We start from the raw sequence: 26,945 nt of genomic DNA, 5'->3' as shown, positions 1-26,945 counted from the left end.
TGTGCACAAGGTAAGTGTTAAGTAAGCAATATCAGAGTAATCAGAGTAAGCGAAAATACTAATAAGCCCATAATCATACAATATCAGACTAATGAGAAAACATGCTGATAGGCCCATAAATACCATCAGCTTTATCCAGGCCATGCGATGCAAAAATATAATAAACCAATATCATATACTGAGGGAGCAATATAAATCAGCTATGCAATGCGGAGATAGTAAGCCAAATACTATGTGTTGAGGATGCAATGCATATATGATGCGAATGAAATGACCAAGCTGGAGTGTAAAGTCGGGTTGATAGTACATAGTATCGCAGGCTACAGGGTCCACCACAAGGGACTTCTATCCAAACCAGTCTCATACCTAAATTTGGATAGTCAGACTCAATGTGGTACATTCCTGATCTTAGGTTCGTCGCGTGCCCAATAGAAATCCTAACCATGCGAAGGTACACAACAATTAATTGCGCACCACCAGCCCGAGTGGATAGTGAATGAAATGAATGCATGAATATGAAACTCCTACTCAATAAGTCCACATATCAGTATGGTTCCTCTTTGGAAAATCACCGGGGTCTATTACACTCCAAACCAGGTTGTCGCCTCATCACACGCAACAATGTGAGTGGAAGAAACCTCACTATCCGCCTGCCAATATCGGGCCCAGCTCGTCGATAGCGGACCCATTCCTCGAGCTGGTCAGACTCAGCTTATCATTGCCCCCTCCTCTCGGGCAGGTAAGGTCGTACCCCCTTCCAACTGACCACGATACAGTGACAGATGTGGCCTAATGGTATACGGCCCTCATGTGCTCATGCATCCACTCGGTCTAGACGTTGGAGCAACCTCTGGAACCAAAAGAGTTTAGAGACTTTCACCTAGGGATATCTATAGCACCCCATGTAGAACAGATTTTCGGTGTCCCATCTGGCCATCCACGAAATACCTGTGGAGGCTACGACCCTGATGTCGCTAAGGTGTACAGTAATTACAACACACAATGCATGACGCATAAGTCATACAATCCAGTCATGTATCAATCCTGCGCATACCGTGTACTCATGTGAGACAATCTCCGCCTATCAGGGAGTCTCATAACAATATACCCAATGTCATATGCAATGGTCAACCACATCTCATAACAAACATGCAGATGATGTGTATGGGAATGTATCGTGATGCTATGCTGTCACATACTCATAATCGATATCAATAACTGTCACTGACAATCGGCCTCGAAAATGTGGACATTTAACCAACATCACCCCTAAGGAATGGCCTACATAGAGCCTCACATATAATGGACCCATGACCTCACAAAGGGCCTGATATACAACACCATGGGCCTTACTCAAGAGCTTAATACACATTACAATGGGCCTGTCACACGGGCCTAACATACATCACAATAGGCACCATCGCCTGACCCTCAAATACATCACAATGGGCCTCATCACATAAGCCTCAATAATCGGCCTCGGTAATCAAAATCGGCCTCGATAAACGAAATCGGCCTTAACAATCGGAATCGGCTTCAACACTTGGTCTCAACAATCGGAATCAATCGATAATCAGAATCAGCAAATCAGACATGTCAATTATAATCGACAATCGGAATCAATCGATAATCAGAATCGGCAAATTGGTCACGTCGATCGGAATCGGCAATCGGTCACGTCGATCGGAATCAATCGATAATCAGAATCGGCAAATCAGTCACATTGATCGGAATCGGCAATCGGTCACGTCAATCAGAATCAATCGATAATCATAATCGGCAAATCGGTCATGTCAATCGGAATCAATCGATAATCAGGATCGGCAAATTGATCATGTCGATCGGAATCGGCAATCGGTCAGGTTGATCGGAATCTGTAAATCGGTCACGTCAATCGGAATCAATCGATAATCAGAATCGGCAAATCAGTCATGTCAATCGGAATCAATCGATAATCAGAATCGGCAAATCAGTCATGTCAATTGGAATCAATCGATAATCAGAATTGGTCACGATACTCAGCCTCGACAATCGAAATCGACATCGACAAATCAAAAATTGACCTCAATACCTGGCCTCGGCAACCGGCTTATATACATGGTGAGATCCATGTATGAACGGCCGATGGAACCATAAAGATCGGTCATTGGCCATGGTTATATCAAATCCGATAACACGGAGTCATCCGTCTATGGTGAATGAGGCCCACTGATTAGGATTAACCCACAAGAGAATGATGAGAATGGGACTATCAAGGCCTAAGGGAAGGTCACAATGTGGTCATCTAACCATCATTGCCCGTCAACGTGGACATTTAACCAATGTTGCTCCCAAGGAGTGGCCCACATAGAGCCAAACATATCGTGGATTCATGGCCTCACACGAGGGCTTAATACACATCATTATGGGTCTCACTCATGGGCTGCAATTGCATCAAGGTGAGCCTCTTGGATGGGCCATAAATACACCACAATGGGCTACATCCCACGGGCCTCGAATGCATCACAAAGGGGCATAACCCATGAGCCTCAATACATCACAATAGACCACGACCCATGGGCCTAATGCACATCATAAAGGGCCTCACTAAATGGGCTGCAAAAGCATCATAACGGGCCGTATCACATGGGCCTTACAGATTGCAATGGGCTGCGACTCATGGGCCCAATACATATCACAATGGGCCGCACCACCTAGACCTTACACATCAAGTGAGCCACATCGCATAGGCCACACCATTGGGCCTTATATACATCAAGTGGGTCGTATCAATGGGCCATGCCAATGAACCTCATATATATCAAGTGGGCCCATCGAAATTTCATCTGGACCGTACCTACAAATAACAGTGGAGATAATGATTTCCACCCTTAAAATTACCAGGGCCCACCATAACGTTTATTTTCCATCCGATCTGTTCATACGGTCACAAAGACCTGAATCAAGAGGAAAAACAAATATCATACTGATCCAGAACTTCTGTGATCCCCAAAATGGTTTCAATGGTAAGGATTCAATCCTCCACTGATTTTTGTAGTGTGGTCCACCTAATAAGCAGATCCATCTTATTTTTAGTCTCGAGCCATTGGACGAGCTCACCATATGGACGGGAGGTTTGGACGTAACACATACATCATGGAAAGGCCCACCGTTTGGACGGTGTGAATAAGACCCATACATCTCGGTGCATCCCACACCACCGGTAGGATGTCCATGCAAATGGACGGTGGGAGTATAACACATATCACGAGGTGGCCCCACAGATGGACGACGTGGATGAAATAAATACATCACAGTGGTGTCCACCGTCCCGTGGACGGATCGGATATACAACACACCATCAAGGTGGGTCCCATCGTCCCAAGGACGGTATAGATGAAACACATACTTCAAGGTGGACTCCACACACGTGGTAGGTGAGTGTCACACGTGCATCACAGTGGGCCCCACATGAATGGACGGTCTGGATGGAAGAATACATACATCAAGGTGAGTTCCCACGTTTGGGACAGCACAGATAAACACATATAACATGGTAGGGCCTCACTAGCACTGTCCAGGTATGGACAGTGGGGATACAGAATACATATGGCAAGGTGGGCCCCACCATAACGTTTATTTCCCATCCAATCTGTCCATACGGTCACAAGGACCTGGTTGGAGAGGAAAAACAAATATCATTTAAATCCACAACTCCTGTGACCCCGAATGGTTTCAACGGTAGACGTTCAATCCCTCACTGATTGCAGTGTGGTCCACCTGATAGACGTTCAATCCAGCAGCTATATTGCTGCTGGATGGACGGTCAGAATAACCATACCTCGCGAGCAGGCCCTCAGATTTGCTGGCGTGGGACCACCTGCAGATGGACGTCAGATATAACACGAACCTCATGTGGGCCCCACGGGACTGCTGATGTTATCCCAGCAGCAAAAGTGCTAAAGATGGATGGCATAGATGAAACACATACATTGAGCGGGACCCACAGAGATTGCTGACGTCAGTACAGCATCCCTACTGCTAGTGTGAAGTACTCCAGCCAGCCAGCTTCCCACCGTCCAGACAATGGACGGTGGGGATATACAATACATGCATCTGTGGGGTCCACGTCCCACGTGTGGATATCACACACCAGGTGTGGTCCCGCTGTCCTCCAGATGGACGATGTAAATATTATACATACATATTAGGTGGGGTCCCACTAATATGGACGGTTGGTCAGCGGGTGAGTGTCCACCGTTCAGACTAGGGACGGTATGGATACAACATATACATCATGGGTGGGTCCACGTACATGGCCCACGAGAGATTTGAACGGTGTGGATAATTCACACGTATCACGTGTGGGGCCCAGAATTGCTGACTTTGGGGAAGGTCCCACCGTCCAAGTGGACGGTGGAGATAAAATACATAAATCAAGGTGGTCCCCTGCCATTTGTGATTTCCCTTCATTCAGATTTGTCCAGGCAAACAGGCAGTGGCCTGTCCGCTGGACACCAGCGAGGTGGGCCCCACGGATGAGACAGCGTGGATCATACATCACAGTGGGGTCCACAACGTATGAGAAAGAGAGAGAGAGAGAGAGAGAGAGAGAGAGAAGAGAGAGAGAGATCGGATAGCAATGATGGAGGGACCCCGCCACTATGAGTCCCTCTTAGACACCAAGCTTACATCAAGATGAGTCCCACCTCATGTGGGCCTTCAAATCATAAAAAAACACCCACAAACAATGAAGATTCACCCACCTTAAGATCTCGGACTCTTCCTTCCACCGGTGCAATTTAGAGCTCCAATGGAGAGACTTCAACAGTTGAAATTGGACTTGAATGGTAGAAATGAAAGGTAGGAAGGTGGGCCACACTAGCTCTCTCATGGGAGCTTGGACGTGGGTTGCTTGGGAGGAAAAATGGGAGAGAGAATGAGAGAGACAGAGAGAGAGAGAGAGAGATGATGGGAGAGGAGTGATGGGAGAGAGGGATGGGTGTGAGTGATGAGTGATGTGTACTTGACATATAAGGGATGGGTTTGTAAGAGAGAGAGTTGATTTTAGGGGAGGGGTGGTTATACTTGACATGATGTGGTGATTGATGGGATTGATAGGATTGATTTGACATGTTCTCTCTAGGATTTTGCAATTGCGCAACATTTCCTCGAACTGAACGTGGGCCCACATCTCCTGGCCCGGGTATCGCCTCAGCGCGCAAGACGTGGCGTTGGAACCGCGGCGACGGTGCGGTCACAATGATACAAGTCTCAGGTCGAGCTGACTCCGGAATACGGGATACAACTCAGGGTCACGCGTAACTGCGGACTATAGGTCACGAGTTACCGAAATTCGAACGGGAGAACCGCGGAAGCCTACAGAACGGTACGAGCTAGGATACGGGTCTCACATCTCATGTCATCGTACCTTTGAAACTTGGGTAGTTCAAAATTTGTTGGTACCCTCGCATCCAGGAAGGGACAAAGGTCCCTGAACTTGGTGGATGGGAGTTACACCTTATGTTTCTTCTAGAACTCATTCATCATGGCCGTGAGTTGATCCTTGAAATTCTCTCGAGGTCGATTGATTTCAAACGGTTGCTAAGGAAGTGGTCATGCCCCTTGCGGAACTCGGTTGGCTTCTTCCTCGTAGTGATCAATCTCTTCGGCATTTTTGTGATCCTAACGAGGGGATTCTTATGAAAGGGGGCCACCATATTAGGAGGTTGGAGAGAAATTCCTATCACGGAGTGCATTTGACTATCAGGATGTATATATGTAGAAAGTAGAGGAGGAACTTTACTAGAATGCAAATAATGTGGTTGACCAAAAGGTAAATGTTGTGGTTGTTTTGACTGGAGTTGAAAAGCGCTCTCATTTGGGGGAGGCTACTGGAGTTAGCTGGAATAAGATTGGTTAGAGTGTACTTGTTGAGGCACAAGCTAGCTGTAGTTAGGGGGAGGAAAATGGACATGTAAATGGCTCCCTACCAATTCCTGTTGTTTGCTTCGGTTAGGGGGAGGATGTGCGGGAATTTGAGATGTTGTGACTGGAGGGTATTGAAAGTGAACCTGATTCCCGTAGGGGAAAATGGGTTAGGATTGATTAATGGTTCGGTAAGAAAGGCCCATGTAAGTGCTTGGTTGTTGCACGTTGTGAATGGAATGGGTGGCCCTTTCCTAGAGAAGGCAGGCTACTAGATCTTCTAGCATTCTCATGTTGAGGGCTAGATCCGTTACCAAGGGGATGACCACAGGTTGAGGATCTCACTATCTGGGTGAGTCAGGTATGAGTTTCGGGATGTCCCCTTGGATTAACATGGTCGCTTGTGCATAGGTTTAGATGATGCTTTGGTATGTGCTTGTTAACTTGGTAGGGCGGCGGACCCACAACTGATTTTAAGCGCAATGGTTGCAGACTGGCCCACTGTTTGCTGATTCAGTTCACTATGCAGTTTGTTTTTTTTTTGTTTTTTTTTTTTTTTGTATTTTCTGTTTCTGATTTTTTTTTGTTTTATTTTTCTAAATTTTTTTCTTTTTTATTTTATAAAAAGCAAACGTGTAAAATGTAAATGTCAGAAAAATACAGGATGACTAGTGCACACTGGAATATATAAATAGGAAGGTAAAAGGATTAGTACGAAATGGATAGTGGGAAAGTAAATGGACCATTGACAACTAGAATACAAAATGCTTGCTAGAAAGTAACTAGTTCGCACTAGAATATAGGATACAAGTAAGAAAGTAAAATGGACCAGGGTAAACTGGAAAGTTGTCGGTTAGTAAATTAGTGAGTTAGCATGAAACCAGTAAAAACTGAAATGGTGGAAGGAATCCAAAAAAAAAAAAAAAACTATAAAGTCTCATGTTTCAAGTCAAGCCTTGGCTAGTGGCTAGTAATCCCTAGTAGAGTCATCATTCTATGAATGCCCTCCCACACGTGCGCATGCACGACGGAATGATGCCTATACTTTCTTGGCTTTTTTCGACTTTTGGTTCTAGTTTTGATTTGATAAATGTACATTTGACTTAACGGTAAAAATGTATTTGATTTAGAGTCGTTACTAGTCAAAAGAAGTTCAGAATTTACGGCCGACTAGAAACCATATAATCACTTTTCTCAACTCAAAGTGACTCCTGTGGGTGGTTTACTCCCATAGATTATAGGTAAGGGTCTCAGTTACGGAAAAGGAAAGAGTTAGGCATCCTTATCGGACCATGCAATATACGGTCTCTACTTTACGAGGCTATATAATTTTTAGGGGAATTCAAAGTAACTTCCAAATATAACAAAATTAAGTTATACTACGTTATGCTGTAGGGATAAGTCAAGCAAAATAAAGAAAAGAACAAAACAATAGCAAAGTAAAGAAAGTACACAATGTTAGTCCATACTGTGCATACTGCTTAGGGTTGGGATAGGCAAAATATATAAATAAATAAATATAAAAACAAAGTTGGAATAAAAGTGTGAGTGGACGTAGACTTTGAAGGTGTATAAGGAACGTGCGGAATAAAATATGGTTTGAATTTGAAATGTGAGGGAAAAAAAAATAAATCAAACACCATATTTTATTAAAGGGAAATTAACCGTACTCGCCTCGAAGTTTGGACAAATTACTTAGAACGCTACAACACTCCATATATTCCCAAAAGGGCCTTCTGACAGCTTTTGAAAAATTACTTAGACCAAAATGCCCTTATCCTTGTTTCAGTAGTTGTATGGTTTTCTAAGGACCAAGCTCGTGGGGCCCACATTGATGTACATGTATAATCCATGCTGCCCATCCTTTTTGCCGTGTCATTTTAGGGCTAGGGCCCAAATATCACCTTGATCCAGAGCTTGTGTGGGTCACATAATAGAAAATAATTGTGACAATGGAACCCACTGTTGAAACTTTTCAAGCTCACTGTGATGTTTGTTAGAAGTGGACACTACCTAAGTCAGGACTTTTTTGGGCCCACATTGATGTATGTGTATAATCCATGCCGCTCATCCTTCTTGCCAAGTCATTTTAGGGCTAGGGGCCAAATATCAGCTTGATCCAGTGCTCGTGTGGCCCACATAATAGAAAATAATGGTAACTGTTGAAACATCAATGGATCAGATGTGGGCCCAAGTCAGGACATTTTGAAAATAATGATGACTATTGAAATATCAATAATGGTGACTTGGGCATTGTCCACTTCTAACAAACATCAATGTGAGCCCAAGTTAGGATTTTTGGGTCCACGACAAGCTCGCCAACAAGGTGGATGGATCAGATCACCCCATTGTGGGCCATATATAACATGATAACTATGACCCATATAACAGGATAACTGTGAACCATATAACAGGACAACTATGATCCATACAACTGACACCCATATAACAAGACAACTAAGACCCAAATAACAGGACAACTACGACCGCAACCCATATAACTGGATAACTGCGACCCATATAATAGGACAACTGTGATCCATACAACCGAGACCCATATAATAAAACAACTAAGACCCATATAAGAGGACAACTGTAACCACGACCCATATAACAGGATAACTGCAACCCAAATAATAAGACAACTGCGACCGCAACCCATATAATAGGATAACTGCAACCCATATAACAGGACAACTGTGATCCATACAACTGAGACCCATATAACAGGACAACTAAGACTTATATATATAACAGGACAACTGCGACCGCGACACATATAACAAGATAACTGCAACCCATATAACAGGACAACTGCGATCCATACAACTGAGACCCATATAACAAGACAACTAAGACCCATATAACAGGACAACTACAACCACGACCCATATAAAAGGATAACTACGACCCATATAACAGGACAACTGCGATCCATACAACTGAGACCCATATAACAGGACAACTGCGATCCATACAACTGAGACCCATATAACAGGATAACTAAGACCCAAACAACGGGACAACTATGACCGCAACCCATATAACGGGATAACTACGACCCATATAACAGGACAACTACAATCCATACAACTGAGACCCATATAACAGGACAGCTAAGACCCATATAATAGGACAATTGCGACCGCGACCCATATAACAGGATAACTACGACCCATATAACAGGACAACTGCGATCCATACAACTGAGACCCATATAATAGGACAATTAAGACCTATATAACATGACAACTATGATCCATACAACTGCGGCCCATTTGGGTCGTGGTTTGCATGGGTTGTAGTTACCATGTTATATGAGTCGCGGTTGTCATGTTGTATGGATCGTGGTTTTCAACATGTTCAATTCCTTTTCTACCAAACCATTGGTACCATAGCTTAAGGCTCACAATGGGGTGATCCGATCCATCCACCTTGTCGCCAGCTCGGCGTGGGCCCAAAAAGTCTTAACTTGGGCAGTATCCACATCTAACAAACATCACAGTGAGCCTAGAAACTTTTAACATTCAGTATTATTTTCTATTTTGTGGGCCATAAAAGCACTGAATCGAGCTGATATTTGGGCCCTAGCCCTAGAATGACATGACGAAAAGGATAGGCGAAGTGGATTATACACATACATCAGTGTGGGCCCATTTGGGTCATGGTTTGCATAGGTCATAGTTGCTAGGTTATATGGGCCATGGTTGTCTGTTGTATGGATCGTGGTTTTGAACGTGTTCACGTCCTTTTCTACCAAACCATTGGTACCATAGCTTAAGGCCCACAATGGGGTGATCCATTCCGTCCATTGTTCACACCCCAAGTGCAGGGTTGTGATGTAGTAATAAACTCGGTAAGACCGAGGTCGAATCCACAGGGACTGAAACCTGTACGTTATCTAAAAATAACCAGATCTAGAACTAGGCTAGGATAAAATCTAAAGCAATTGTGATTTGAGGAATAATGGTGAAATATTAATCTAAACTTAAAGAATTTAGAGAAAGGGAACTAGGGATTCAGAGGATCCACTTGTAGAGATCAGGGAGATCTTATGCCTGCTTCATGGATATTATACTGAACTTACTTGATATAGTTTTCAAGAGATGAAAGGTATAAGAATTAGGTATGATTCCATCACAAATTCATGCCTAAGAGACAAGGTAAACAACTGAACTTAGACCAATCCATACCCATCTAAAAGATGTATGAGTGTTAGGAAGGATTCCATCATCCAACCATGTCTATGAGACGATAGTGAACAACAGGGTTTCTGAACATCAAAATAAAAGGAAAGGAATTATTCAAGCAATCACAAATCTACTGTAATTTAAATCACAACAAACCATTAATGACTAAAAGAATTTCTTAAATCAAAACAGAGTCAATCAGTTCAGTTCAAATCAAACCTGTAGAAGCTCCCATCACGCCACAAGCTTCACCTCTTAGCCCTAGCTAAGAGATTTAGCCTAACATAATCATAGGAAAAAGAAGAAAAATAAAGAAAAAATACATAAAAATTCTAAACACTTCTCTCTCCACCTCTCTTTCTCTATCTGACGTCCCCTATTCAAGCATACCCTCTTCTCCACGTTTAAAACTCTTTTTATAGCTTTTGGAGTGGTGGAAATCGGATTTGGGAAGCTATCGCACGCGCAGCGAAAGCCTTTTCGCAGCCAAGTTTGGGGCTTCATAACTCTCGCGTTCCTTGCATTATTTCTGTAAAATCAGCGTCTCTTGGAAGTATTTTGGCTGGCCTACACGATGGACGGTTCAGATCTGCCATATAATCAAAGATGGTGGGCCACAACTGCCAGGAAAATCCGATTTCACGGACGTGCGTAGCCTTTCACACGTCCAGCGCTGACATGATCGGTGGGCCCCACAGAGGTATTTTCAGGGAAATCCACCCCGTCCATTAGATTCAGGATGAAATTTCAGTCAAGAATGGGTGGTTTTGAACGTCCATTGACGAGGCTCAGAGAAGAAATCACCCCAAAAATCGTTTTGAACGTCGTAGGACCGCCTGTTTGTGGCCTCTATATCGCGCATGTGTGCTTACATGTGTCCAAAAGTTCAGCAAGGTCTTGTAGTAGTCGAGGCCCTCTACACGATGGACAGTTTGGATTGTCCACTGGGATAATGTGTGGGGCCCACTAACGTCCGCAAAAACGGACAGCGTCCGTCCGTTTTACAGCACTTAAAACAGAAATTTCCGTTTTGGAAGAAGACGCGGGTCAGCAGCGCTGACCCGCCTAAGTTGGTTCGATGCACTGCGGCACGTGTGTACCTCATGTACACACGTTGTATATACGGGGCCCACTGTAATGTATATGCAAGATCCAATCCATCAATTTTTTTTCTCATCTTATTTAAACCGCCGAGACCAAAGTTGAGACAGTTCCAGATATCAGGTGGGCCCAGAATCAATGGTTTATGGGCTGATCTATCAGTTAGGGTACTTCCATAGTGATCCGAGGGCTGAAATTTGATATGTACGGTTAATTTATGGCCCTCAGTCCATGTATGAAGTTTTGAGTGAATTAGATGGTGAGAACTATGTGATCTTGCAATTTTTACCAATTTCGGGCCTCTTTAACGTGAATGGCTTGATTTCCTCGGATCCCTACCATGTAAATTCTTCAGTCTTAGTTCTCTGGAGTGCGTCCCTTGCTCTGATAACTTCAGAGTGTCAAATCCACACTTCTAACACCCTTTTTCAGTCCATGCTGGTAAATACACTCTGCATCACAAACACGATTAAATCGGACCATTAAACGGTATCATGCTTGTAAATCCATGCAATAACTGGGTCTGATATGCAATATTTGACCCTCAACACAACCTCCAACCAGCATTTTGCTAGTCCCGAGCAAAATATGCGAAAAGTAAGTTGAGAATTACAGAACAATTTCTATAAACTCGAGTGATTTTTGTAGAATAATCCAGATATGAGAATTCCCAGATTCATGAATGTTGGATATTACTTTCTCCTAGACTCAAGCACACGGTAAACTTCATAATCAAGTTCAAAGTATTATTCCATTAATTAGAAAAATTCTAATCATTGAGATCTATGAGCGTACAGTGTAATCTCAGCTTATCATTATTAAAATTCACTTCTCTATTTCAGGATATCTCCGGTAACCAATAAGAAGATTCATGATAACCAAAGCTTGCCTCACAGATCATCTTTTCATTCCTTCAGCTTTTGATTTTTCCATTAAAAGTAACGCCAAGAAGGGGAATCAAATCCTCACCTACAGGGAGCAAACCTATGATGAAGACTGTACACCCAAATTTTTCACATATCATTCATATGGAATTAAATCTACACCTATAGGGAGCAAACCTATGGTGTAGACCATTCGCCCAATCCTTTCAAGCTTAGTGAGTACCAAGTAAATCCTTTAATATCAAACTGAAACCTTAATGTGAAAGCAAGATGTGACATGTGAGATCATAACTCAATCAATGTTTACAACTTCTAATTTTGGATTAACAATTCAAACTTAACTATGAAATCCAACAAATACTGAATCCAAGTGTCTTAATTTACCAACATCACGTATCTTGAAATTCCAAGTGCCCTAGATGGCCGTCAAAATCCCTTCGAATTCACAAGAAAGTCCAGAAAAATTAAAAAAAATTTCACAATTTTTGCTCAAGACCAAGAAAATGCTGATTAGGAAACCTAATCTCCCACCCCCAACCTAAAATCTACATTGTCCTCAATGTAAAATAAATAAGCATGCAATGCACATGGGACAATAAAAATATAAGAGGAGTGATGGAAAGATAGTACCTGGACGAAAGAATCAAAAGGTTTTCCAAGGATATCTACGTAAGATCGGGTCAACACAAGAGAGAAACCAACAGAAGTAAAATAAAAATAACAAAAATGAAATCCTACCTACATCACTTTCGCAGGTACTCTCGATTGCATTTAGCGTATGCAACAAGCCTTTAAACCCCTAGGTTACCCCTAGTGGACGAGTTGGAGTCTCGTGAGGGTTTGCAACAATGTTACCCACAAACATTGGACTAACTAACTAGGAAAATGAAATGGAATGAAAAGTTAGATTAGCTCCCATGAGCGCTAAGTTTATCGTCTATCCTAAAACAGCATAAAGGAAACTACCCTAGTCCTAAGAAAGCAAGGAAAAACTACTGAGTCAAGCCGCAAGGTTCCTCTTTCGGCCAATATCTTGATAAGTTTCTTAGTAAGTTCCTCAACAGGATCATCCAAAAGCCCCTTTTGCAATAGGCTTGGACGCCTTGGAGCATGACCTTCCAGAGAAACTTATGTACCTCATAAGAAATTTTCCGTTGAAGTGCTTGAGGTATCCATAGCATATACGATTCACCTGTGACAGAAGAAGTTTCATCGTTAGTATCCCATAGTGAATCAGAAACTACAGGTAGATAAAGTTTAGAAAACTTCGCAAGAAGTAATGTAGTCTCAACACATTCCGAAGTGTCAGTTTTCTGTTCAATTTTCAGTTCCTCCTCCCTTAATGGTAAACATTCAGGATCTGTGGAAGAAGGGGCTTCAGAGTAAGGGTTCGCTTGGTCCATGACAACCACCGAGATAGTGTCATGCAAGGAGTCCACCTTTTCTTGTATCATGAGGTTGTTGGAATCCACAAGGTGTGCCAAGCATGAGTTTAAAGATGTGGGAAAATCAGCTGGGAGTGACTCATCTCCTACATCGAAATCTGTGATGATGAGCCCAAGGATTCCATCGTCTTTTGAAGTGGATGGACGCATGCTCTCTTGCTCCAGCCCTACACAAACAGATAGAGGGTCAGTAGACGAAGTATTATGTGCGGACTCTGTTGAAAAGAAACTGAATCGTCAAAATCCAATAGTTCAGATGGTGGCCTCAACTAGGTAGTTTTAAATTCCAGAGTCGTATCGAGTGACTCGTCCATCTCCCGAATCATATCATCATGTAATTCAGGGGAGTGGTCCAAACATGTCTCACAAGAGATAGAAGGGTTGGTTGTAATGAGCTCATCCACTTTTAAATCAGATATGTCAGGTGAGTAGAGTAGCTCATTATGACCACTCACTTCGTGCACTTCTTGATCATTGACCTGGACCAAACTTGAGATTAATTCCAGGGGAACTGGGGCTGCACATTCATGATCGTCATCCCAATACTCATCATATTCTAGTTCAGTGCAGTGCACATTTGGGATGAGATCACTTTCCTTGCATTCTATTCCCAGATTGGGTTGAGGTTCACATAAACCAACCTCTCCCTCATCATTGAAATCTAGTATATCCTGTGAGTGAAGTATATCATCATCATTATATTCGAAAGACACCCATGTATCTCCACCATTCTTTTGAACAGTCATTGAGATCGACTCATCGCGGAATTGAACCGTATGCTCATTAATGGAATCCAACTCCTCATTCCAAATTTCAGGTTTCTTCAAAAGCGAGTGAGGATCATTTTCCTCACATTGTATTTCTAGATTGTATTGTAGTTAGGATGAGCGAGCTTCCTCTATCCTATCGAGGCGCGAATTGAGTGCTTCCATTGCTTTTCTAATTTCAGCAAGACACTCCATGTTATGCTGAAATGAATTCTCTTGGATCGTTTCTGGTTGGTTCTCAGAGGTAGGGTATCCAAGAGAATAATCATTACAACATGTTGTTGGTTCATCTTCCCAGTTTTGATGGTTCCACTGGTTATAGTCAAACTGATCATACATGAGAGAACATGATGGTTGATAATAATCCTCATTCCCATAATTATGATCGTATACAGACCTATTAGCCGATGAAGCATAACGTTCTAGTCGGTTCTCAATGTCGGTTCTCGATGGAGAAAAATCTTGATGTATACGTTGAATTCCAAAACCCTCAGGCATTCCCCAAAACTGCTTATCCATCTCAGCATAGACGCGTACCCAAGCTTCCATGGTGAACCTTAATTCTGATTCTAATCCTAGAAGAAAATAAAAAATTCCTATAGCAGTACAGAAAGTAAGAGGAAAAGTTAGAAGGATGTTACTAAATGAGAAGTTCCTATGCTAAGATCCTGTAAAAGAAAACAAAAGAGATTAGTCTCTAAAATAGAAAGTCTAAAGTTAGAAAGTTCCTACAATTGAAATAGAAAGTTAGTTTTTAAAAAGGAAAGTTCCTTAAATCCTAAGCTAAGTTAATTTCTAAAAAAAAAAAAAAAACCAGAATTAGAAAGTTTCTAAAATAAAAAATCTAACCCTAAAATTAAAAAGTTTCTAAAAATAAACTAATTCTTAAAAAGGAAAGTTTCCAAAAATAAAATAAAGGAAAGATGAGTTAGTTTCTAAAATTAGAAAGAATTTCTAAAAAGGGAAATAACTAACCTAGTTTCTAAAAAAAAACAAAAGAGGAAAGTTTCTAAAATAAACTAGTTCCTAAAAATAGAAAAATACTGGAATTAGAAAATTTCCAAAACTCAACCCTAATTCTAAAAATAGAAAAAGTAGAGGAATTAGAAAGGGATTACCAATTTAGAAGTTATTTCAGGATCCCACAAAACAGGAAAACAGGTTAGTTTCTAAAAATAAAATAAAATAAAAACCTTTAACCTAAAGTTAGTAAAATCCAAATCTTAACCTAATTCTAAAACTAATTAATCTCAGAAAACGTAACCGTCAATCCCCGGCAACGGCGCCAAAAACTTGTTCACACCCCAAGTGCAGGGTTGTGATGTAGTAATAAACTCGGTAAGACCGAGGTCGAATCCACAGGGACTGAAACCTGTACGTTATCTGAAAATAACCAGATCTAGAACTAGGCTATGATAAAATCTAAACCAATTGTGATTTGAGGAATAATGGTGAAATATTAATCTAAACTTAAAGAATTCAGAGAAAGGGAACTAGGGATTCAGGGGATCCACTTGTAGAGATCAGGGAGATCTTATGCCTGCTTCATGGATATTATACTGAACTTACTTGATATAGTTTTCAAGAGATGAAAGGTATAAGAATTAGGTATGATTCCATCACAAATCCATGCCTAAGAGACAAGGTAAACAACAGAACTTAGACCAATCCATACCCATCTAAAAGATGTATGAGTGTTAGGAAGGATTCCATCATCCAACCATGTCTATGAGACAATGGCGAACAACAGGGTTTCCGAACATCAAAATAAAAGGAAAGGAATTTTTCAAGCCATCACAAATCTACTGTAATTTAAATCACAACAAACCATTAATGACTAAAAGAATTTCTTAAATCAAAATAGAGTCAATCAGTTCAGTTCAAATCAAACCTGTAGAAGCTCCCATCACGCCACAAGCTTCAGCTCTTAGCCCTAGCTAAGAGATTTAGCCTAACATAATCATAGGAAAAAGAAGAAAAATAAAGAAAAAATACATAAAAATTCCAAACACTTCTCTCTCCGCCTCTCTTTCTCTATCTGACGTCCCCTATTCAAGCATACCCTCTTCTCTACGTTTGAAACTCTTTTTATAGCTTTTGGAGTGGTGGAAATCGGATTTGGGAAGCTATCGCATGCGCAGCGATAGCCTTTTCGTAGCCAAGTTTGGGGCTTCATAACTCTCGTGTTCCTTGCATTATTTCTGTAAAATCAGCGTCTCTTGGAAGTATTTTGGCTGGCCTACATGATGAACGGTTCAGATCTGCCATATAATCAAAGATGGTGGGCCACAACTGCCAGGAAAATCTGATTTCGCGGACGTGCGTAGCCTTTCGCACGTCCAGCGCTGACGTGATCGGTGGGCCCCACAGAGGTATTTTCAGGGAAATCCACCCCATCCATTAGATTCAAGATGAAATTTCAGTCAAGAATGGGTGGTTTTGAACATCCATTGACGCGGCCCAGAGAAGAAATCACCCCAAAAATCGTTTTGAACGTCGCATGACAGCCTGTTTGTAGCCTCTGTATCACGCACGTGTGCTTGCATGGGTCCAAAAGTTCAGCAAGGTTTTGTAGTAGTCGAGGCCCTCTACACGATGGACGGTTTGGATTGTCCACTGGGACAATGTGTGGGGCCCACTAGCGTCCGAAAAAATGGACAGCGTCCATCCGTTTTACAGCACTTAAAATGGAAATTTCTGTTTTGGAAGAAGACGCAGGTCAGCGCTGCTAACCCACCTAAGTTAGTTCGATGCACCGCGGCACGTGTGTACCTCATCTACACACGTTGTATATACGGGGCCCACTGTAATGTATATGCAAGATCCGATCCATCCATTTGTTTTCTCATCTTATTTAAACCGCCGAAACCAAAGTTGAGACAGTTCCAGATATCAGGTGGGCCCAGAATCAACGGTTTATGGGCTGATTTGTCAGTTAGCGTACTTCCATAGTGATCCGAGGGCTGAAATTTGATATGTACGGTTAATTTATGGCCCTCAGTCCATGTATGAAGTTTTGAGCCAATCAGATGGTGAGAACTATGTGATCTTGCATTTTTCACCAATTTCGGGCCTCTTTAACGTGAATGACTTGATTTCCTCAGATCCCTGCCATGTAAATTCTTCAGTCTTGGTTCTTTGGAGTGCGTCCCTTGCTCTGGTAACTTCAGAGTGTCAAATCTACACTTCTACACCCTTTTTCAGTCCATGCTGGTAAATACACTCTGCATCACAAACACGATTAAATCGGGCCATTAAACGGTATCATGCTTGTAAATCCATGCAATAACTGGGTCTGATATGCAATATTTGACCCTCAACATCCACCTTGTTGGCCTACTCCGCGTGGGCCCAAAAAAGTCCTGACTTGGGCAGTGTCCACTTCTAACAAACATCACGGTGAGCCTGAAAAGTTTCAACAGTGGGTTCCAATGTCACCATTATTTTCTATTATGTGACCCACACAAGGTTTGGATGAGGCTGATATCTGGGCCTTAGCCCTAAAATGACACAGAAAAAAGAATGGGTGGCATGGATTATACACATACATCAATGTGGGCCCCATGAGCTTGGTCCTTGCCCGTACGCAAAAAAGGATTTTGTACACATCACTTTCTTGACATTAAATACGATGTAACTTCTTCTTCGCTGAAAAACCATACAATTACTGAAACAAGGCATTTTGGTCCAAGTAATTTTTCAAAAGCATATAAGAAGGCCCTTCTTGTAATATATGGGATGACCTAGCTTTCTAAGTAATTTGTCCAAACTTTGAGGCGAGTACGGTCAATTTCCCTTTATTAAAATGGATGGCCAGACGTTGACCTAGATTCCGCATAAGTTCATGATTTTGTTTACGTAGAGCTTCATCATCCTTTCATTTTTAAGCTTTCTATCATCTCCATGACTCGGATCCTTCTATGTACTCTTCTCTCGTCTGCCCACTCCCTCCAGATCATCCCCTCCATCCCTCCGAACTCTCTTTCCATCCTCCCCAAAGTTGGTCCCAAAAACATTTAAATAGGCGAAAGTGACCCATGCATTAGGACCAGATGAGGCTGATGGTGTGTCACTGTAACACCCCGTCCATTCCGTACTAATTTCTATGCTTATGTACATGATGATCGAGGCCCTTAGCTAGACATGGAATGGTCGTTCATAGTACACACCTAACTGACCATAACTCTAAGACCTCGAAACCTATCTCATATCGACCGTCCCGTCGCTACGATCGCATGGGTACCACCCGTGCGTCTATACGATATTCCGTTTGTGAGATACGCCATGAAGAATAATTAGTGTATCATGTGCACATGGCGCCATGTACTCCCCTCTACACATGTGCACAAAACATGTTATACACACATGCACATGCCGCACATGGGTGAGAGAATCTCTACCCATATGTGTGATGTCACACACCCATACCTATCATCTCTCATGTGCACCTCAAGTCAACTCTTTTCCATGCCACACCTTAAGCATGACATCATCACACCATGCCATCCCATATTTCTTTAACCCACCATTAATTACAAATCATAAATTAATTTTCATAATCCTAGCCTAAGCTAACATTAATCATATTCTCTATAAATACCCCTCCATCCCTTATCATTTTCACCATTTCCTACAATGGAGAGAGAGAGAGAGAGAGAGAGAGAGAGAGAGGAGTGATATTGGTGGGCCATCAACTCCATCAATTCCATCCCTTCCATCCATCTAAATCATCAAGGTGAGTACACCCCCTCATCCTTCCTTCTCTTTGTTTCCTTGTTCTCTTTCTTATAGTGTAGCTATGATATCTACTAATGTGGGCCCCACATTGACGAATTACATGTTATTTGGACCGTTCATACTGTCCAATGGATTGGATGGGGCGAAAACACTAAAGCAGTTTGATTTGGAGATTGTGTGGGTCCCACCATGATGTTATTGGCCATCCAACATGTTAACCATCTCACAAGGATCTGGATGAATGGGATACATAAATATTAGCTTGCTCACGAACGAGGGTTGCCACCATCAGCAGCGCTGGACCAGCAACATCCCTGTTGCTTTAAAAAAGAAAAAAAATGAAAAAGAAAAAAAAAAGGGGCATGGTTCATAGCAGGACACGCCAAGATGCATATGAAAGATCCACACCATTCATTCACTCCAATAGCTCATTCTATGATATGAATCCAAAAAAAAAATAAAAAAAAAATATAAAATCAGATTAATATAAGACTTAAGTGGGCCATACCAGGTGGAATAAGGGTGTTTACCATTGAAACTCTTTTTGGACATAATTTGATGTTTGTTTCCCATCATAACATTTTTTTTAGGATTTATTGAGTACAATGATCCAGCCAACACAATGGATGGATAAGATCTCTTAAGTGGCCCACCTTAATGAGAAAAAAATGAATAAATAAATAAATAAACAAAAAAAAAAGGAAAGAGAGAAGAGAGAGAGGACTGGACGCTGTCGTTGTCAGCGTCAGCGTCCCTGCTGCTTTTGAAGAGGGCAGGGGCTGTGGGCCCATAACGCCTCCCCCATGTTCTATGTATTTAATCCATGTCGTTCATCTCATTCCCAAGCTCATTTTAGGCGTTGAGCTGAAAAATGAAGCCAATCCAAATCTCTAATAGGCCACACCATAAAAAAAAATATTTTAATGGTGATAAACTTTTAGGGCCCGCTGTACATCAAAATATATTGAATATTGGACTCGTTTGATCTGTCACGAGCCAGGAAGTGCAACAGACGGGTTGGATTGTATTTATGTGGGCCCCACCTATGAAAATTCGTAACAAAACCAATAAAAAAAAGGTACATATACGCAAGGGGCGTCAGCCCCTTGCTGCTGACGTACGAGCGTCCAGGGACGTGCAGCGGCTGCTGCTAGTTGGAACGAGTAGGGCCAGTGGGTCGCACCACTAGTCCCACCATGATGCATGTCGAGCATCTACATCGTGCATTTGATGGGTCCCCTTTAAAAATGGGTCACCCTCAAAATTCAGCCGTACACGGAACTCAGGTGGCCCACACCATCAAGAAATAAAAATAAAAATAAATTTATGAAGCTAAATAAATCAGTAATTTTCATGGGTCTGATCATGTGGTATATGTTATATCTAAACCATCCATCCATTTGGTGAGCTTGTCTTAAGGTTTGAGAAGAAAAATAAGATAGATCTAACTATCAAGTGGGCCACACTACAAAAGCAACAAAGATTAAACATCTACCATTGGAACCCTTTTTGGGTCAGAAGTTTTGGACCAACATGAAATTTGTATTTCCCCTTAATTCAGGTCTTTGTGACCTTATGAACAGATTGAAAGGAAAATAAACGTTATGGTGGGCCTTGTGAATGGTTTAACGATGAAATCATTATCCTCACTGCTAATTGAGGTGAGGTCTAGATAATCTTTGGTTATGATTCATTTTTGGATAATTTTCTAAAATGATTTCTAAAAATAGATGAACGGTGTAGGTATAATAAATGCATCACTTTAGGACCCATGTAACTTTGACCTCCTTGAACCATTCCTACAACTCGAAGCTCGAGCATGTAAAATCATTTGTTAGGTCCACCTGAAATTTGGATGTATCTGAAACTTGGTTTGACCACTTAACTAAGTGGGACACACATAATGGATGGGCTGGATTTATGAACCACATCCTTGTGGACCCAACAAATGATTATGAATATTTAATGGAGGGTAAACCTCTTAACTTGTGTGCGGTATAACCCACTTTGATGTAGGTGTTATGCCACTTAATTCACCATGGTTATGACATGATATATATTTAAGATCCTCATCGTTTATCTATTTTATCAACCCTTTTGACGGTATGTTACCATGAATCAGGCTCATCCAACGATTAGATAGCCGTACATTATGAAATAATGTAAATTGAACTCTCATCACTAAAAATTATTATGGGACATCCTGATGATGTATTAGATATTCAACCCATCTAACCCATGTACCGGGTCTCCTTTAGGGTATTGTCCAAAAGATCAGTCAATCTAACCTGAATTGGACCATACAATACAAGGTTGTGAAAATAAGTACCTAACTATTGAATCCAACCTAAGACCACTGTGGTGTATCTATTTAATCCATGCGGACCATCCACTTCCTCATATCATTTTAGGATTTGGACTAAAATCCAAGCAGACCTAAGTCTTAAGTGAGTTACACACAACTTAACCTCATGGGAAAGCCCCATGAACTCCACCGCATAGAACGCATTTTAAATTCCATTTATGTGTGGGTCCAAGAATGTTAAGGTCATTTTAAGTGAATGCCATGTGGGCCCATCAGTGGTAGCCTTAGGCCAACCATTAGGCCTCTTAGAGAAGAGTTTGTAATCTCCATGTATTAAACATATGACGAACTGGTATTGTAATTTTTGAAGTAATGATGATTAATCCCTTAAATGAGCTGATTGTGGATAGCCCTTGATCATTTGACACTTTGGTTAGAGTACGCCCTAAGTAATAGAATCATGTGACTTGTGTTTAAACCCTTAAACATGTTTAATTATAACAAATATATAGACTCTAGTGGTGTGAGGGTGTGATATACCTGTTTGGTCCATTAATCATGTAGGTATTTGATGTATATATAGCCACCTAATCATAGGCAATGGTGGAGTATATATAGTATATGTAGTCATCTAATTATAGGAATGAGAAATACGTAAAAGGCTACCTAACCGCATGAAATCAAGTGGCATTGATGGCCATTCAACAATGTAGGTTTGTGCTTATCGATATAGATACCGCCACTTGAATCGCATATAACTATGTTGTACACTAACCGAATGTGATGTAGGGTTATGTTACCCAAGCTAATGCTATCAAGGTTCTGGATTTTATATGCTGTGATCGCTAAACCGTAAATAGTATGATGAAACGTGGCTCTTGGCCCTTAACCATGCGACACCAAATATGAACTATTAAATATGAGACGTGTGAAGTGGTTGTAGTATAAGTCTTATCATAATTGGTGTAGCCATGTATTCGTGGCCTATGGGCAAGGCCCATTGGGATATATATTTTTGGCCCATATGATGAGGCTCATTGTGATGTATTTCCAGCCCATGTGATGTGGCCCATAGTGACGTGTATTAGGCCCAGGTATGTGGCCTACCTGTGAAATAGATTTAAGGTCACTTGCAATGTATTTGAGGCCCATGGGCGAGACCCAATGCGATGTATTTGAGACCTATGGGCGTGGCTCATTGAGATGTATTTTAGGCCCATGGGTTGTGGCTCATTGTGATGTATTTGAGGCCCATGTGTAGGGCTCACCTATTATGTATTTGAAGCTCATGGGTCGTGAAGCCTGAATTGGTGTATTCATGGCCCATGTGCCGAGGCCCATTGCGATGTGTAAGGCCCATATGATACGGCCCGACGTGATGTATATGTGGCCCATGAGTGAGGCCCAATGCGATGAATGTGTGGCCCTTGTGAGAGACCCAAAGCGATGTATATGAGGACCGATGTGTGTGTGATTTCACCATGATTTATGTATTGATGTTTATGTGGGTCACTCCTTGGGAACAATGTTGGTTAAATGTCCACATTGACGAGCAATGATGGTTGAATATCCACATTGTGACCTTTCCTTAGGCCTTGTTAGGCCCATTCTCACCAATTCCGATTGACGATGCTGATTATGAGTACATAATAGCATAACATCACTATACATGCCCATACGCATCATCTGCATGTTTATTATGAGATGTGATTGATCATTGAATATGTCATTGAGCATGTTGCTATCAGACTCCCTGATAGGTGGAGGTTATCTCACATGAGCGGACGGTATGCGCAGGATTAATGCATAACTGGATTATATGACTCATGCATATCGCATTATGATTACTGTATGCCCTAGTGACATTAGGGTCGTAGCCTCCACAGGCATATCGTGGATGGACAATGGGACACCGAAAATGTTTGGTTCTATCATACAGGCGCCATAGATGTCCCTGGGTGAAAATTCCTAAACCTCCGAGGCTAGGAGACGCCCCAACGAGACCGAGTGTATACATGAGCACCCGAGTGCCGAATACCAGGAGGTCGCGTCTCCCACTGTGTCGTGGTCGGTTGGGAGGAGGTGTGGCCTTACCCGCCCGAGGGTAGGGGGCAATACTAGGCTGAGTTTGACCAGCTCGTGAATGGGTCCGCTATCGACGTGCCGGATAGGTATTGGCAGACTATTGGCCAGGCGGATAGTGAGGTTTCTTACGCTCACTTGGACTGTGCGGCTGGGAGAGCGGCAGTACCATTTGGAGTGTACTAAACCCCGGTGATTATCCCAGAGATGAACTGTACTGATATGTGAATTTAGTGAGCAGGAGTTGCATACTCATTCATGCATTCATTTATTCACTATCCAATCGGTTTGGTGGTGCGCAATTATTTGTTACGTGTGCCTTCGCAATGGCCAGGATTTCGGTTGGGGTGCGCGACTAACCTGAGATCAGGAGTTTACCACATTTAGTCTGACTATCCCAATTAGGTATGAGACTAGTTTGGATAGAAGTCCTTTGTGATAGACCTCATAGTCTGCGATACTACGTACTATCATCCCGACTCCACTCCAGCATAGTCATTTCATTTGTACCACATATTTCATTGCATTAGTAACATTTAGCATTTCAGGTTACTATGTTTCAGTATTTAGATACGGCTGACGGTATTCGTGAACTCATCCGGAACTGTATATTGCATTGCATCCTCGGCATCTGATATTTAGCTTTTTATGACTCCTTATTTACATAGCTGTTCTATATTGCTTACTCTGTTATCTTATAATTCATGATCTTGTCAGCCTTTCTGCTTATTCCGATAATGTACGATTTATGGATTACCAGTATTTCTGCTTACTCTGATAACTCATGGACTTGTCAGTATTTTCAATATTGTATAATTATGGCATGACAATATGATGATGATGATGTGATTACGGATGCATGTAATATATGGTTATGACTGTGGTATGATTTCCTTGTAGCATATCTATCTTGCTTGCATGTAAGACACACTGCACACACATGTGTACTCACTAGGCGTTTTGCTTAAGCTTCCTATTTCCCCTTTTTTTCAGGGCTGGAGTAGCTTGGAAGACTTTGCTTTCTCAATGCATTATATTAATTTTTCGATTTGGCAATGTTGACGTTGTGTACCTTTTGGAAAGCATTGTACTTGTAACCATCAGGATTTTTATTGGAGAGTGTTGCTTGGTAATTTGATCATGGATCTTTATGCTCAGGTATTACTATGTATATATAAAAAAAAAATTAGTAAAAAAAAAATAAAATCTTCCTTATGGTGCGCCGAACTCGGGACTTTGTGAATGGAAGTCAAGTGCCGGATTCGGGGCATCACGGAAGCTGTCCGTCCCTGGGTTCGGGGCGTGACAGTCACGGGGCTAGTTGGCTGTTATCACTGTCGAGGTGCAATGTGGCAAGTGGAAAGCAAGTAATCCTAAATGTGGTGGACGGTAATCCACGGCCATGGATGTGGTTTTCCATGTAAAATAGCCTTTTTAAATTTTCAATTTCATGTCTTTCATGAATCTCTCTCAGTTGGCCTGCCTCTTGCCGCTTGTGCGCCTAGAACTTGTCTGATCTGATTTATGGGAGACCTTCAGGGCGTGCTTTTAACTGTAGAATACGACTGCCTTGATTGGGACATACTGAAGTCGACGGGTGAAATCAGTACTCTCATTTTTAAGTAAAGGGTGTCTACCCTATCTTCACTGGAAATCGAATTGTGTAATGAGTAACTCAATATGCTTTTATCTAAACTCAGTTGGGCCCACCTTGAATGTATGTGGTCTATCCACGCTGTCCATCTGTTTTTCCATCTAATTTAAGAGGTTGAACCTAAAATTGAAGCATATCCAAAGATCTGTGGATCACACCACTTGGAGACAGTGGGGATAATGATTTCCACCATTGAAATATTTCTAGGCCCCACAGTGATATTTATTTGTCATCTAAACTGTTCATGAGATCATACAGACATTGATGAATGAAAACACAAATATAAACTTGGTCCAAAACTTCTATGGCCCCCAAAAAATTTTCAATGGTGGATGTTCAATTCATCTGTTTCATGTGGTGTGGTCTATTTGAACATTGAATATGTTTCGTTTTTGGGTTCAAGCCCTAAAATTTTCCATTAAAATGGATGGACGGAGTGGATAAAATACACAAATTATGGTGGACCTCACAAAGTTTACTCAATACGCTAAGCTTAGAGAGTTACTACGCAATCCGCTTCCCACCAGGATGGGGTAACATGATGAATGGATTGGATAAAATATAAACATTAGGCTAGCTCCATGCACATACGGTGGGCATCCCCTCTCAACTGCTCCCTGTGGTGGCCCACCGGCTTTATGGATAGGGATGATTTTCAAGCTTTGTGGCTAACATTATGGTAAGCAACTAACGGATGTGTTGGATGTCTACGGTGGGCATCCCCTCTCCACTGTTCCCTGTGGTGTGGCCCACCTGCTTTATGAATAGGGATGATTTTCGAGCTTTGTAGCTAACATCAGGGTAAGCAACTAATGGATGAGTTGGATGTCTGAAATATCACACAGGGTCATTCCTCTGGGAACACCCGGAGAGATGCTGCGAGAGAAATCCAGACGGACGGACAGTCAGCTAATGTTTTCATTCTGTATGAGTGGGGCCATGTTTAGGTGAGCCATAGGGTCAACGGACGCCAATCAGGTGGTGCGGCTGTGTTGGGCAGTGGGGCCCACCTTGATGTATTGTATTTATATCCATGCCGTCCATCTGTTTTTCCAAGCATCAACAGATTGAATGGAAAATAAACATTACCGCAATCCCTAAGAAGGTTCTCAGTGTAATATCTCCACTGTTTCATGTGGCATGGTCTACTTGAGCTTCGAATGTGTTTCATTCTGGATTCATGCCCTAAAATGAATTAGCAAAACTAATGGGCAGCATAGATAAAAACACATATATCATGATAAGCCTCGCAACGCCCAACACATCGACACACCACAGCTGAAATGGTGGGGCACCACCACCTAATCAGGGTCGAGAGCGGCAACATGAAAGGTTTATGAACCAAAGACAGTAGGAAAAACCATGACCCTTCAAATAAGTGATCATCAAATAGACAGCTGAGAAAACACATATGTGTGTGTGTGTGTGTATATATATATATAGAGAGAGAGAGAGAGAGGAATGATCCCTACGAACCGTACATTCGAGAGCCACGTGCGATCTTAAATCTAAACTCCTGTCTGCCTTTATGCCCAAAATGCGATTCCCTCAACAGCTATCCTCACACACAGCAACTCTATGGTACAGCACAACGAATTTCCCTCGTGTCTGCCTCCCTGAAAACAGTAGAAGATGATCTGAACGAATCGGGAAACATAACAAGGTATATACTATTGACTCTTTGATCACGGACAACCCACCTTAAAGTGTTTCTCCTATCTACGTTAATCATTATATGCGTTAGCTCATGTCATGCTCAAGGCCCAAAAGTGGGCCACCCCATGGGAAACAGTTGGAGAGAGATGCGCGCCATTGATATTTTTACAGGACCCACTTTGATGATTACCTGAAATTCATGCGAACCATTTTTTTT

General features: G+C 41.9%; 1 protein-coding gene across 2 annotated transcripts in view; it reads right to left on the bottom strand.

The window, feature by feature from the left end:
* The window catches only part of LOC131231390 (peroxidase 3-like), a 45,820-nt gene extending 19,137 nt beyond the window's left edge, over window positions 1-26,683 (bottom strand). The window contains exon 1 of one of the 2 annotated variants that reach the window (XM_058227553.1): window positions 26,549-26,683. In XM_058227553.1, the coding sequence (XP_058083536.1) occupies window positions 26,549-26,555 (7 nt within the window). In that variant the 5' untranslated portion in view covers window positions 26,556-26,683. The remainder of the gene's footprint in view (window positions 1-26,548) is intronic. The other variant, XM_058227554.1, reaches the window with a different exon arrangement.
* Window positions 26,684-26,945: the final 262 nt, after the last annotated feature.

Source organism: Magnolia sinica, chromosome 17 (assembly GCF_029962835.1).
Source record: "Magnolia sinica isolate HGM2019 chromosome 17, MsV1, whole genome shotgun sequence".
In the NCBI taxonomy this organism is placed as follows: Eukaryota; Viridiplantae; Streptophyta; class Magnoliopsida; order Magnoliales; family Magnoliaceae; genus Magnolia; species Magnolia sinica.
Note: the sequence above shows the minus strand (reverse complement) of the source record. Positions and strands in the feature narration are given on the sequence as shown.